Consider the following 15,447-nt stretch of genomic DNA (forward strand, 5'->3'; position numbering starts at 1 on the left):
AGTTTACACTGAAGGTTGTGATATAAACAACTTTAACACTCTTACTAATATGCGCCACACTGTGAACCCCCACCAAACAAGAATGACAAACACATTTCGGGAGAACATCTGCACTGTAAGACAACATTAACACAACAATTACCCAGAATCCCATGCATCTATGACACTTCCTGGCTATATTATACACCCCACTAGCACCAAACCCCCCCCGTGCATCGGTTGAGGTGGGCGGGGTTGGGGGTGTATAATATAGCCAGGAAGTGTCATGAATGCGTGGGATTCTGGGTATTTGTTATGTTGCGTTTATGTTGTGTTACTCTGAGGATGTTCTCCCGAAATGTGGTTGTCATTCTTGTTTGGTGTGGGTTCAGTGTGGCACATATTAGTAAAAGTGTTAAAGTTGTTTATATCACAACCTTCAGTGTAACCTGTATCACCAAGTATGCCTTGCAATCTCGTACGTGTGACGATAGAAGCAGCGAAAAGCATGCGTCTGGCCAGCACGCAGACAGCATGGTGTAAAGGCGGGCGATAACATGTTGTAGAGGACGTTAAAAGTAAAGCCATCACGGCACGCCCTCAATATTGTAATCCTAGTGAAAATCGGAGAATGTTAATCCCGGGTGATGTCCGGGAGAGGTTCGGGGGGGGGGGTCGGTGATTATGCAGCTGAGCCATATCAGAGTGGCCAAAGAGCCGCATGCGGCTCCGGAGCCGCGGGTTGCTGACCCCTGATATATAAAAATATACATATACATATATGTACAAATATATATATATATATATATATATATATATATATACAAATACATATAAATATATATACATACATATATATGTATGTATATATATATACACATATATATATATATATACACATACATATATATATATATACACCAGCCACCGATTGTGCAAGTTCTCCCACTTAAAATGATGACAGAGGTCTGTAATTTTCATCATAGGTACACTTCAACTGTGAGAGACAGAATGTGAAAAAAAAACATAATTATCACTGAAGGACGAATAGCTAAACATTCTTCACTGTCACCGTTATTGACGCCGTTCCTGAATGTAAACAAATGCCATGGGTGGACCTACACCTGACATCTACTGTAATGATACCAAATACAAGAGCATGTTTAGTCGATACTACTATGACAACATTTATATTTTTTATTGTCACAAAATCTTTTAATATTCATATTATGTTTATAAACTCAGGAAATATGTCCCTGGACACATGAGGACTTTGAATATGACCAATGTATGATCCCGTAACTACTTGGTATCGGATCGATACCTAAATGTGTGGTATCTAATGTCAAGTATCAAAGAAGAGAAGAATGAGAGATTTTTACATTTTAAAAGAAGTGTAGATAGAACATGTTGAAACAGAAAATAAGCAGATATTAACAGTAAATAAACAAGCCTGTGCCTCGAAATAATAGAACGAGTACTTCTCACTAGCGTGTGGTGGGAAGGGAGGATGTATGCGCTTCCTGGCGCCCCACTTTCCACCCGCCCGGAAAAAGATTGTGCATGACTGAAAAGATGACTCACTACGTTCAGTTAATTGTACTGTGAAATAAACATGCTCAGGTGCTTCGAGGCCAAAGTCAACACTCACCTTATCCTCAGCAAAGAGCAGCGTGCAGCAGTGCGATGCGGCCAGCTTCCTGACAGCATCCAGGCGCTCTGCGGGGACGGCGGCGTTACGAGCTGAGCAGGCAAAAAAAAAAGGACACGCAAGTTTGGCTTTTTTGCAGACGGCAAACTAAAAAAAAAACACCTTTATCAGTTTTTTTTTTGTATTAATCAGTCTAACAAATCAATACAAAATAATGCCATAATAATACAATTCCAAAACCAAAACCGGCCCAGCGCCATTCAGAATAGTAACCAACAGAGTAACTGAGAGGACACACAAACATGACACAAAACAATCCAAAAGTAGTCAAACAAAAATGAAAAATATCAACATTAGTATCAATATTAATAAGAATTCCTACAGAGCAGTAATTATAAATCCCTCGTTTACATTATTATCACAGCCTTTAAAATAAAAACATTTAAAAAATGAACAATAGTGTGACAGTGGCTTACACTTGCATCACATCTCATAAGTTTGACAACATGTTGTGCCCAATACTTTCCACAAAGATAAAATAATTCATATTTTAGGTTAATTTAGTAGTTCAAACAAATGTAAATAATGGACCCTATATTCCAATATATGACTCATTATCTCAATTAAATGCACTTTTTTCTACTGAAATCTCCATCACTTGTGTATACCACTCAGTATTTATTATGTGTGTATACCACTCAGTGTGTACTATGTGTGTATACCAGTCAGTACATAACAGCCAGTATGTATTATGTATGTATACCAGTCAGTATGTATTATGTACAGTAGGGCAAAAAAGTATTTAGTCAGCCACCGATTGTGCAAGTTCTCCCACTTAAAATGATGACAGAGGTCTGTAATTTTCATCATAGGTACACTTCAACTGTGAGAGACAGAATGTGAAAAAAAAATCCAGGAATTCACATTGTAGGAATTTTAAAGAATTTATTTGTAAATTATGGTGGAAAATAAGTATTTGGTCAACTATTCAAAGCTATCACTGATGGAAGGTTTTGGCTCAAAATCTCACGATACATGGCACCATTCTTTTTTTCCAAGAAGGCGCTGCTGTAGTGGCTGCTGTAGGCAGGAGCTCTGTGCTCTTGTGTCATCCTTTTGTGTTTCCTTCTTGTTTTCATGTGTTATTATATTTTTTTGCATTTTGATCCGGGACCCTTTGGGACTGTGTGACAATGGGTGGCACTTTCGTGACCTCTGTGGTGCTTTTTTTTTGTGGACTTTTGGATCTGCCTCCCGGGAGCCTTTTGGCCATGGAGACCAGCTGCTGGGTCTCTGCTATACCGGAGTCTGTTTGGAGGGACTGGAGGAGATGCGGATGAGGGGACAGGGCTGCGGAGCTAGCACTGAGCGCTGGGACGGAGAGGCTTAGCGGTGTTTCGACTGGGTGAGCTGGTGTCGGACACCTCAGTCATCTTGGACGTATCCTCGCTCATCCATGCGGACTGGACACTGGCCGAGAGTGGAGTCGGCTGTCTTGGTTGCTTTGTTGGGTCTACTTCTGTCTCTGGCCATGCTCCCTCCTCCCCAGCGGACGATGGTGTGGAACACCGCAGAGGCCACCACAGTGTATATGTTTATTTTACTTTTTATTCATAGCTGTATGTAGAAGTGTCTGGTTGTATCTGCTGCTTTAATGTCTTTAATGTCCTCTGTGTTCTTTGATGTTTCCCTCTTACACACATGTAAGAGGGATGTGTACTATGGCTATGAGTTGTTGTTTTGTTTTTTTTCCCCTTGGCCTCAGTCTGCACCCCCACTCCAGGGCCCAGGCTAAGACCGATTTTTTTATTTTAATCTTCTATTCTTTTCTCCCCCCCCCCCCTGTTTACCTGTATGTCATCTTTTTTGTAAGGGGCGCTGGAAGCCGGCAAAGCCGGCAGACCCGTCAGCGATCCTGTTCTGTCTCCCTATAATGTTTGTCTGATCTTGAATGGGATTGTGCTGAAAATTGTAATTTTCCTGAAGGAACTCTCCTGACGGAATAAATAAAGTACTATCTAATCTAATCTAATCTAATCTATCATTCATTGTTTCCTTAACACGGATCAATCGTCCTGTCCCATAAGCAGAAAAACAGCCCCAAAGTATGATGTTTCCACCCCCATGCTTCACAGTAGGTATGATGTTCTTGGGATGCAACTCAGTATTCTTCTTCCTCGAAATACGACGAGTTGAGTTTATACGAAAAAGTTATATTTTGGTTTCCTCTGACTACAAGACATTCTCCCAATCCTCTGCTGTATCATCCATGTATCCATTTTGGTATAAATTCAACTCGTCTTGTTTGGATGAAGAAGACTGAGTTGCATCCCTAGAACACCATAACTACTGTGAAGCATGGGGGTGGAAACATCATGCTTTGGGGCAGTTTTTCTGCTAAGGGGACAGGACGATTGATCCGTGTTAAGGAAAGAATGAATGGGGCAATGTATCCTGAGATTTTGAGCCAAAACCTCCTTCCATCAGTGGGAGCTTTGAATGGTTGACCAAATACTTGTTTTCCACAATAATTTACAAATGAATTCTTTAAAATTCCTAAAATGTAAATTCCTGGTTTTTTTTTCTTATTCTGTCTCTCACAGTTGAAGTGTACCTGTGATGAAAACTACAGACCTCTGTCATCATTTTAAGTGGGAGAACTTGCACAATCGGTGCCTGACAAAATACTTTTTTGCCCCACTGTATGTATACCAGTTAGTATGTATTATGTGTGTACACCACTCGGTATTTGTGTGTATACCAGTCAGTATGTAATATGTGTGTATATCAGTCAGTATGTATTATGTGTGTATATCAGTCAGTATGTATTATGTGTGTATACCAGTCAGTATGTATTGTGCGTATATCAGTCAGTATGTGTTATGTATGTATACCACTCAGTATTTACAGTATGTGTGTACACCAGTCAGTTTTAATTATGTGTGTATACCAGTCAGTATGTATTATGTGTGTATACCAGTCAGTATCTATTGTGTGTATACAAGTCTGTATGCATTATGTGAGTATAGTATACCAGTCAGTATCTATTATGTGTGTATACCAGTCAGTATGTATTATGTGTGTATAGAATACCAGTCAGTATGTATTGTGTGTATACCAGTCAATATGTATTATGTGTGTAAACTAATCAATATGTATCTATTGTGTATACCACTCAGTATTTATGTGTACACCAGTCAGTATGTATTATGTGTGTATACCAGTCAGTATGTATTCTGTGTGTATAACAGTCAGTATTTAATGTGTGTACACCACTTAGTATTTAATGTGTATATACCCATCAGTGTGTATTGCGTGTGTATACCACTCATTATCTAATATGTGTTTATACCTGTCAGTATGTATTGTGTGTATACCCATGAGTATGTATTATGTGTATATACCAGTCCGTATGTATTATGTGTGTATACAGTAAGTATGTATTATACCAGTCAGTATTTAATGTGTGTACACCACTCAGTATTTAATGTGTATATACCCATCAGTATGTATTACGTGTGTATACAGTATTTAATGGGCACATCTAAGAAGGACAGCTCCAGACTTGAGAAACTGATCAGGCAGGCCGGTTCTACAATCGGAATGAAACTGGACTCACTGGTGACGGTGGCAGAGAAGAGGACTGTTGACAAACTAGTGAGCATCCTGGATGATGCCAGTCACCCTCTGCATAGCGTTATCAGTAGCCAGAGGAGCCTGTTCAGTGCTAGACTGCTTCATCCCAAGTGCAGGACTAATAGACTCAAAAACTCCTTTGTCCCACACGCCATTAGACTGTACAACTCCTCTCTGGGGCGGGAGGCAGGGGCTACTAGGATGACAGGGGATGCAAAACAATAACAGTGCAATACGTTTTCATAACATGGTCACTACTGCCTACTTTGTCTTGTTATATTCTTATGTTACTGTTATATTTTTATTCCCATTGTTGCTTTTTATTTTTTTATTCTTATTGTAATATTTCTCTATTTTGTTTCCATTTAAACCCCCATTATTTACTTTTTAATTTTATTTAAATTGATCTCAACTCTGTACACTGCTGCTGGAATTTTAATTTTCCTGAAGTAACTCTCCTGAAGGAATCAATAAAGTACTATCTATCTATCTATCTATCTATCTACCAGTCAGTATGAGTTGGACTATGAACCTCTATCCATTTTTTTATGATTACCCTTTTTGTTATGATGCATATTGAAAGAAATGCATTTTTACTCTTTGAAGACACGTTTCTAAATTGATGCAGATAATCAAGAACACAAGTTTTATCAATTTTTTTTTTTTTTAACATACCGTTGGTGACCATGAAGCAGACTTTTCCGAGGAAATATCCAGGGTCCAAATACTTGAGGGAATCTTCCGCAGAATGTAGACTGTGACAACAAAACATTTGATTATTGAACACCTTCAGTAGGTCTATTCAACTAGCGGCCTTTCATTTGGCCCCCCCAAATAGGCTTGATGACAGCGTTAAAGGCCTACTGAAACCCAATACTACCGACCACGCAGTCTGATAGTTTATATATCAATGATGAAATATTAACATTGCAACACATGCCAATACGGCCGGTTTAGACATGCACCTGGGGATAGGTTGATTGGCGACACTAAATTGGCCCTAGTGTGTGAATGTGAGTGTGAATGTTGTCTGTCTATCTGTGTTGGCCCTGCGATGAGGTGGCGACTTGTCCAGGGTGTACCCCGCCTTCTGCCCGATTGTAGCTGAGATAGGCGCCAGCGCCCCCCGCGACCCCGAAAGGGAATAAGCGGTAGAAGATGGATGGATGGATAGTTTACTAAATTGCAATTTAAAATTTTGCGCCGAAATATCCTGCTGAAAACGTCTCGGTATGATGACGCGTGCGCGTGGCGTCACGGATTGTAGAGGACATTTTGTTCCAGCATAGTGGCCACCTAATAATCGTCTGTTTTCATCGCAAAATTACACAGTATTCTGGACATCTGTGTTGGTTAATCTTTTGCAATTTGTTCAATGTACAATGGAGACATCAAAGAAGAAAGCTGTAGGTGGGAAGCTGTGTATTGCAGCCGCAATTAGCAACACAAACACAGCCGGTGTTTCATTGTTTACATTCCCGAAAGATGACAGTCAAGCTTTACTATGGAACAGAGATGTCAAGTGAACACGGTTGGATTGGACCACACACACAAAGTACAGTGTATTACGCAGCGATCATTTCAAAAGATCGTGTTTCGAAGAGGGTCCCTTGCGAAGGGCAGAGATGGGCATCGCCATCACCCGTCGACTGGTGCTGAAGAAAGGTGCGGGGCCGACCTTCAGGTTGTACAGGTATGACCATATAATCTCACTAAAACACTAGTAACACAATAAGCAGATAAGGGATTTTCCAGAACTATTCTAGTAATTATCCCTGTTTACCTGTATCCTAATAATTATCTATCCTAGTATTTATCCCTGTTTACCTGTATCTCACCTTTTTTGTAAGGGGCGCTGGAAGCCGGCAGACCCGTCAGCCATCCTGTTCTGTCTCCCTGTAATGTTTGTCTGATCTTGAATGGGATTGTGCTGAAAATTTTTATTTTCCTGAAGGAATAAATAAAGCACTATCTAATCTAATCTAATCTAATCTAGTAAATGTGTCTAATAACATCTGAATTGCTCTCACTGCCCTCGTCTTATTTTATTTTTCTAGTCCTTCACTCTCACTTTCCTCATCCACAAATCTTTCATCCTCGCTCAAATTAATGGGTAAATCGTCGCTTTCTCGGTCCGAATCGCTCTCACTGCTGGTGGCCATAATTATAAACAATGTTCAGATGTGAGTAGCTCCACAATCCGTGACGTCACGCGCACATCGTCTGCTGCTTCTGGTACAGGCAAGGCTTTTTTATTAGCGACCAAAAGTTGGTAACTTTATTGTCGATGTCCTCTACTAAATCCTTCAAGCAAAAATATGGCAATATCGCGAAATGATCCACTATGACACATAGAATGGACCTGCTATCTCCGTTTAAATAAGAAAATCATATTTCAGTAGGCCTTTAAAACTAGTGTTGCTCATGTATGCAGGGCTTCCGTCGCCCTGCAGGGGGTGACAGCAACATGTTACAATGAAGCAGCAGTGGGGTGAGTAGAAGAAGACTACACACACAAAAAAAATCTAAATAAATCGCAAAAATCAGACTTTTAACAAGGACTGGAGAACAAAGTAGGAATGTTCTGCCCAGAACAAGTGCTCAAGTAATTGCTTACTGTCGGACCTTTTAAAGTGACGGACACAGTGTGCTAAGCAGGAAGCGCGTGGAAGCTTCACCCTGAAACTTGGTCAGGTCTTTTTAAGTCGATATAGTGCACAAAAATACTTATTTTCACGTGTATTGAAATTGCTGACTGAAGTTTTTTGTAGTGCTGATCAAACCTGGTTCAAGACATGTAGCGCTAAATTTGACCAGAAGATGGCAATAACGCTAATTTTAGATTTAAATGAGTCACATACCTGGTGTGCAATGTTTAATGTAGGTGTTTATTCCTATATGCGTAAACATTTGTCATTTAGTGTGTGAATGTATTAACACGAAACCTATTTTATGTATGCACATGTAAAATACACAATTGACATAATATTATATATATATTATATATATTCAGTCTTACAAACCTAAATGAAGGAAGAAGTGTAAACAAATAAAACTGAGGAAAGAAAATATTTCAAAAGTAGTAAATATCAATTCTCAATACTTCTGTTCCTTCACGCTGTTAAGTATCTGTCTTGCTGCGCATGCTGGAAAGGAGTGTCGAGGGCAGAATAATGAATGTATTGACAATGCAGCGTGAACAACCTGTGAAGGGAATTCCTAAGGAAACATCTACATTTCGACGTCCGAGACCTTGGGCTCCTGAAAGTGCCACCCTCTTCATGATGTCAATGAATAGCCCTGACCTACAGAGTTCTTTGTCTATCTATGTTAGGAGTGTAGCGATAAATGGTATTAATGAGAACTGCCATGAAACTCTTGCCATTAAAGTAAATGATCAAACAACCGCGCACTCTGATAAACTCAGACTGACAGTTGCAAGCTGAAAGGCTAACATGTATACAACATACATGAACATCTTTTTCCATTAAAAAAGGACACAACCCAATCCAAACGTCTATAAACACATCACACAACTAAGAAATGCAATTGTGTACATTGAACCTACAAAAATTGTATTGATTTGTTTGTTTTATTCTACAAACCCAGTTTCCATGAGTTGAAAATTGTGTTAGATGTAAATATAAACGGCATACAATGATTTGCAAATCATTTTCAACCCATATTCAGTTGAATATGCTACAAAGACAACATATTTTATGTTCAAACTGATAAACATGTTTTTTTGCAAATAATCATTAACTTTAGAATTTGATGCCAGAAACATGTGACAAAGAAGTTGGGAAATGTGGCAATAAATACTGATAAAGTTGAGAAATGCTCATCAAACACTTATTTGGAATATCCCACAGGTGTGCAGGCTAATTGGGAACGGGTGGGTGCGAGGATTGCGTGAGCAAATAGTCAAACAGTTTAAGAACAACGTTTCTCAAAGTGCAATTGCAAGAAATTTAGGGATTTCAACATCTACGGTCCATAATATCATCAAAAGGCTCAGAGAATCTGGAGAAATCACTCAATGGCCGGAGACCAACATTGAATGACCGTGACATTTGATCCCTCAGAAGGCATTGTATCAAAAACCGACATCAATCTCTAAGGATATCACCACATGGGCTAAGGAACACTTCACTGTCACTAAATTTGTAAGTGCAAGTTAAAGCTCTACTGTACAAAGCAAAAGCCACTTATCAATAACATCCTGAAATGCCGCCGGCTTCTCTGGGTCCATCTAAGATGGACTGATGCAAAGTGGAAAAGTGTTCTGTGGTCTGATGAGTCCGCATTTCAAATTGTTTTTAGAAATATTTGACATCGTGTCATCCTGACCAAAGGGGAAGCGAACCATCCAGACTGTTATGGACGCAAAGTTCAAAAGCGAGCATCTGTGATGGTATGGTGATGCCATAGTGCCCTAGCCATGGGCAACTTACACATCTGTGAAGGCCCCCATTAATGCTGAAAGGTAAATACAGGTTTTGGAACAACATATGCTGCCATCTAAGCGCTTTCTTTTTCATGGACGCCCCTGCTTATTTCAGCAAGACACTGCCAAGCCACATTCTGCACGTGTTACAACAGCGTGGCTTCGTGAAAAAAGAGTGCGGGTACTTTCCTGGCCCGCCTGCAGTCCAGACCTGTCTCCCATCGAAAATGTGTGGCGCATTATGAAGCGTAAAATACAACAGCGGAGACCCCGGACTGTTGAACGACTGAAGCTCTACATAAAACAAGAATGGGAAAGAATTCCACTTTCAAAGCTTCAACAATTAGTTTCCTCAGTTCCCAAACGTTTATTGAGTGTTGTTAAAAGAAAAGGTGATGTAACACAGTGGTGAACATGACCTTTCTCAACTACTTTGGCATGTGTTGCAGCCATGAAATTCTAAGTTATTATTTTCAAAAAAAAAAAAAAAGTTTATGACTGAACATCAAATATCTTGTCTTTGTAGTGCATTCAATTGAATATGGGTTAAAAAGGATTTGCAAATCATTGTATTCTGTTCTTATTTACATCCAACACAATTTTCCAACTCATGTGGAAACAGGGTTTGTATATTATTCATTTGTTTTATTCTATTATATTGATTTGTTTTTATGGTTGTATTCCATTATATTGATGTGTTTGTATTGTTGTATTCTATTGTATTAATATATTTGATTTTGATCTATTTTATTGATTTTTTATTCTATTACATTGATTTGTTCCATTATAAGGATTTGTTTTTATTGTATTCTATTTTTTTGATATATTTTGATTGTATTCTATTATATTGATTTTTTCTATTGTTTTATTCTATTTTATTGATTTGTTTTTATTGTTTTATTCAAACATATTGATTTGTTTTTGTTTTATTCTATTATATTGATTGTTTTTTTATATATTTATTACATTATATTAATTTGTTTTTATTGTTGTATTTTATTGTATTGACAAATTGTATTCTATTATATTGATTTGTTTTTATTGATTTATTACATTATATTGATTTGTTTTTATTGTTGTACATTATTGTATTGATATATTTGATTCTATTCTATTATATTGATTTTTTTTATAATATTTTATTAATTTGTCTTTGTTTTATTCCATTATATTGATTTGTCTTTATTGTTGTATTCTTTTTCATTGATATCTTTTATGATTTAATTGTACTATATTGATCTTTTATTGTTTTATTCTATTTTATTGGTTTGTTTTTATTTTAATATATTGATTTGTTCTTATTGTTTTATTGTATTAAATTGATTTGTTATTGTTTTATTCTATTGGATTTTTTTTCTATTATATTGATTTGTTTGTTTTATTCCATCATATTGATTTGTTTTTATTGTTGTATTCTATTATCGATATCATTTAAGATTTTATTATATTAAATAATTTTTTTAAGCGTTTTATTCAATTTTATTGATGTCTTTTATTTTATTATATTTTATTGATTTGTTATTGTTTTATTGTATTTGGTTGATTAGTTTTTATTGTTTTATTCTATTTGATTGATGCATTTTATTATTATCATTTGTTTGTTAATTGTTTCATTTTAAATGCATGTAATTTGATGACTTTCATTGTTTCTTTTTCTATGTGCAGCACTCTGGAGAATGTTTTGTCGTTAATAGTGCGATATAAATAAAGGGGACTGGATATTATGAAAATACTTCCCCCCCACCGGTATCCTTTCAGGAGTTCAAAGTGGATTATATACATTATATTGGTTGTAGCCCAGAGAAATAAGAATAGTCTGAAAAATCTACCTGAGCTCTGAGGTGAGGTTGACGATAAAGACCACCAGGTCTATTCTGGGGCGACTGGGCTTGTGTTCGAAGGGCAGACTCCTCGCTAGTCTCCTGTTGTACACACAGCAGTAAAAAGTAGCATTTCAGACTCGACCTTCAACACTGACCCGTACGGACTCTCTCGACACTTTCCAGGGCCCAGAAGCTCGGGTTGTTGTCTCGTGTCCTTGAGCGAGACATTGACAGCTCCCTAATTATCCAGGATGGAGCACTTTGCACTGTGCAAGCAGCCGTCAGCTATAAAAGAGGCCTGACTGCTGCCAAGCAGCCATAGAAATACAGCCCACTGGGCAGCATAGAACTAATGCAGCATTCAACCATTAGCTCCTTTGTCGGATTGGCTCATTTCATTGGATTATTCAATCGGGACAAAGTCACGGCTCAGTGAAGCTCCAAACTACAAAGATTATTGAAAATAGATTTTTTTCCCCCCTGAATATGAGCACTTGGAGGAATTAAGCACAACTCACACGCTCAATGTGACCGCCGTCTCCTTCACGAGAGCGTCAGCTAATCTGTGATGAAACTCTTCTTCTCTTTCCACCAGCTGAAAAAAAAAATACCACATCAGCATGAAACTTCTCCCTTAATACAATTTTATACAACGCTGAAAAAAAAAAAAAAAAAAAAAAAAAAAAAGGGTGTGCACCAGGGGTGTCCAAGCTTTTTCCACTTAGGGCCACACAGTGAAAAATCAAAGCTTGCGGGGGGCACTTGGATGTATTTCATTAAAAAACAACAATGCAATTTATATAGACTTTTTTTTTACCTTTAGGATTCTTTTGTGTTATGTCCTTTTTGTAAAAAAATAAAAACAATTTAAATGACTAACATAAAAAATACGTACATACAGTATATACTTATTCATAGATACAAACGTATACATACATATATATATATACATATACACGTATACATACATTAGTAAGTTAACATACATATATACTGTCTATGTATACATAGACATACATATATTCACGTACACATGCATGTACACGTACACATGCATATATACATGCATATATACATATGTACATACACACACATATGCATATATATATATATATGTGTATATACATATATGTGTGTATATACATACACATATATAAATATATATATGTATATACACATATATATGCATATATACATACACACACACACATATATATATATATATACACTGTATATATACACATATGTGTGTATATACATATACATATATACTATATATATATATATATATATATATATATCTTAGGGCTGCAACTAACGATTAATTTGATAATCGACTAATCTGTCTATTATTACTTCGATTAATCGATGAATAATCGGATAAAAAAGACAAACTACATTTCTAGACAAGAATCGATGAATAATCGGATAAAAAAGACAAACTACATTTCTGTCCTTTCCAATACTTTATTTTAAAAAAACGCATACTGGCACCATGTCCTTTTGACTTGCCAAACATAACAATAACAAGGTAAGTGTTAGAAAAATGTTTATTTTTTAGAAAGTGCACAATTGTCATGCACAATAGCAATAATTTTGCTTAGGGGAATTTCAAACCTGCCTACTACCTATTCCAACCATTCTCCAATGTTGGATGCTGAATGTCTTTCCTTTAGTGGCATGGTCGTAAGGCAGATTGACTTCATGTTCCATTCGTCTCCAATGTAGTGTATTGCCGAGGTAGGTTTCCGTGGCTACACTTGTACACACATCAGTGGTCAGAACAATTTGGCTCTGGGTGGCTTTAATGTCAGTTTACACAGCTTGAAATGTCTGCTCATACTTCCTTTCCATCAGTGTCTTAAAATGGGTCCTCGAGGGAAGAGTGTAACCAGGAATGAGGACGTAAATGATTTTTCTGAAACTGTCATCCTCCACCATTGATAGTCGCCTCATGTCATTTAGCAACATATTCAGGATAGCAACAGTCAATGCAGCCGCTTACATTGGTGTGCACACCTTCCTTTGTACGAAGTCGCTAATGCTGGCTTGTTTCTTTCTGAAATGAGAGAAACCATATCATGAACGTACATAGTAGCATCATTTACATGTAACTCAATACATACTTAATTTATTTAATATTTTCTGATGTAAAAGGCAAATTTTTTCATATCATGGTCACTGCTGCCTAGATTTTCTTGTTATATTGTTATTTTACTGTTGTATTTTTATTCTTATGTTGGCTTTTTTATTTTATTGTAATACATATATATATATATATATATATATTTTTTTTTCCCATTTAAACCCCAGTTATTTACTTTTTAAATTCGATGTCAATTCTGTACACTGCTGCTGGAATTTAAATGTTCCTTTGGAAACTCCCGAGGGAATCAATAAAATTACTATCTATCTAATTACACCACATTAAAAAAAAGCTAAATGAAATAAATGGACATTGTGGATGCAGCATACAACAATAATAACACAGAAATGTAACTCATCAGATCAGAACTCGGTCAGATATTGTACACGTTTCCGTTCTGAATAATAAAGGATTCATTTTAGGCTGCCTGTGAATAATAGCATGAAATATTCCAGCACCTTCATAATGTTTATTTTACTAAAGCGTCACTCAAATATTATATAGCTTTATCGGGTCCGGCTACATGGATCGATTATGAAACCAACCTGAGATATTTCTGTCCGTTTATTGCCTTAAAAAAATCTCCTCGCTAACAAAAGATTAAAAACACACAAAGACGGACACAATGGTTTAATATACTCGGACTATGGACATAAAAAAAAGTTACATACCGTGAGTTCTCTTCATCCATAGTTCCTCTTCAAGTGCTGCCGAAGCAATGTTGTCCTTCGTGCCACGTACGCGAGGTCCATGCTGCTCGTTTTGCAGGAAAGGTCGTCTTTGAAGTCTTTAAAGTAAAATGTTCCGACACTTTTGACAACTTAGGTTGTACACTTTTATAACCTCGAGAAGTTTCTCCCTGAGCTATCCGTACTGTTTCGCTCCGCCATTTTTCGAATGTTTCCAAACAAAGGCTACGGCGTGGTCACGTGAGCTGCACATGACACATCATTGGCTGGCTCACTGCTACCTCATAAAACGTGGGCTCAGCGCTACCCTGGCGCTGTTATGTACTGTTTTTGTACTTATTTTGATTATTGTTTTTCAGCTGTTTGTAAATGTTGCAGTTTAAAAATAAAGGTTTAGGAGAAATAAATAAATAAATAATTTCCGCGTAAGCGCATTGCATATATCCAACGAATCGATGACTAAATTAATCGGCAACTATTTTTATAATCGATTTTAATCGATTAGTTGTTGCAGCCATAATATATATACATACATATATATACATAGATATATACATACACACATACATATATATTTATATATACACGTGTATGTATGTATACGTACATACATACACACACATACATTAGGGCTGGGCGATTTATCAATTTATCAATATACTTGATATATCGCCCAACCCTAATGTATGTATACGTGTATGTGTATATATATATATATATATATACATATATATATATATACATACATACATACACACACACAAACAAACACACATACATATATATGTATGCCAATAATAAATAACGTTTTAATATATATATATATATATATATATATATATATATATACACACACACATTAGGGCTGGGTGTGTGTGTGTGTATATATATATATATATATACACACACACACACACACACACATACATACATTAGGGCTGGGCGATATATCGTGGGTTCGTCTCAGTGCTATACAGAAAATGACTATATGGTGATATTGGAGTATACGTTCTCACGCAGTTGCTTTGAGCTGCGGCCATTACAGGTGCTGGTCATATTATTAGAATATCATGAAA

The 15,447-nt window shown here is 36.8% G+C and overlaps 1 protein-coding gene across 1 annotated transcript in view; it reads right to left on the minus strand.

The window, feature by feature from the left end:
* Nucleotides 1-15,447, minus strand: part of pane1 (proliferation associated nuclear element) — a 32,197-nt gene that overhangs the window by 5,432 nt on the left and 11,318 nt on the right. Inside the window, exons 2-5 of the mRNA XM_061906190.1 lie at nt 12,055-12,131; nt 11,543-11,635; nt 5,942-6,021; nt 1,631-1,722 (exon numbers count right to left, since the gene is read on the minus strand). Of these exons, the coding sequence (XP_061762174.1) occupies nt 1,631-1,722; nt 5,942-6,021; nt 11,543-11,635; nt 12,055-12,131 (342 nt within the window). The remainder of the gene's footprint in view (nt 1-1,630; nt 1,723-5,941; nt 6,022-11,542; nt 11,636-12,054; nt 12,132-15,447) is intronic.

The sequence above is a fragment of the Nerophis ophidion genome, linkage group LG01 (genome assembly GCF_033978795.1).
Source record: "Nerophis ophidion isolate RoL-2023_Sa linkage group LG01, RoL_Noph_v1.0, whole genome shotgun sequence".
Lineage (NCBI taxonomy): Eukaryota > Metazoa > Chordata > Actinopteri > Syngnathiformes > Syngnathidae > Nerophis > Nerophis ophidion.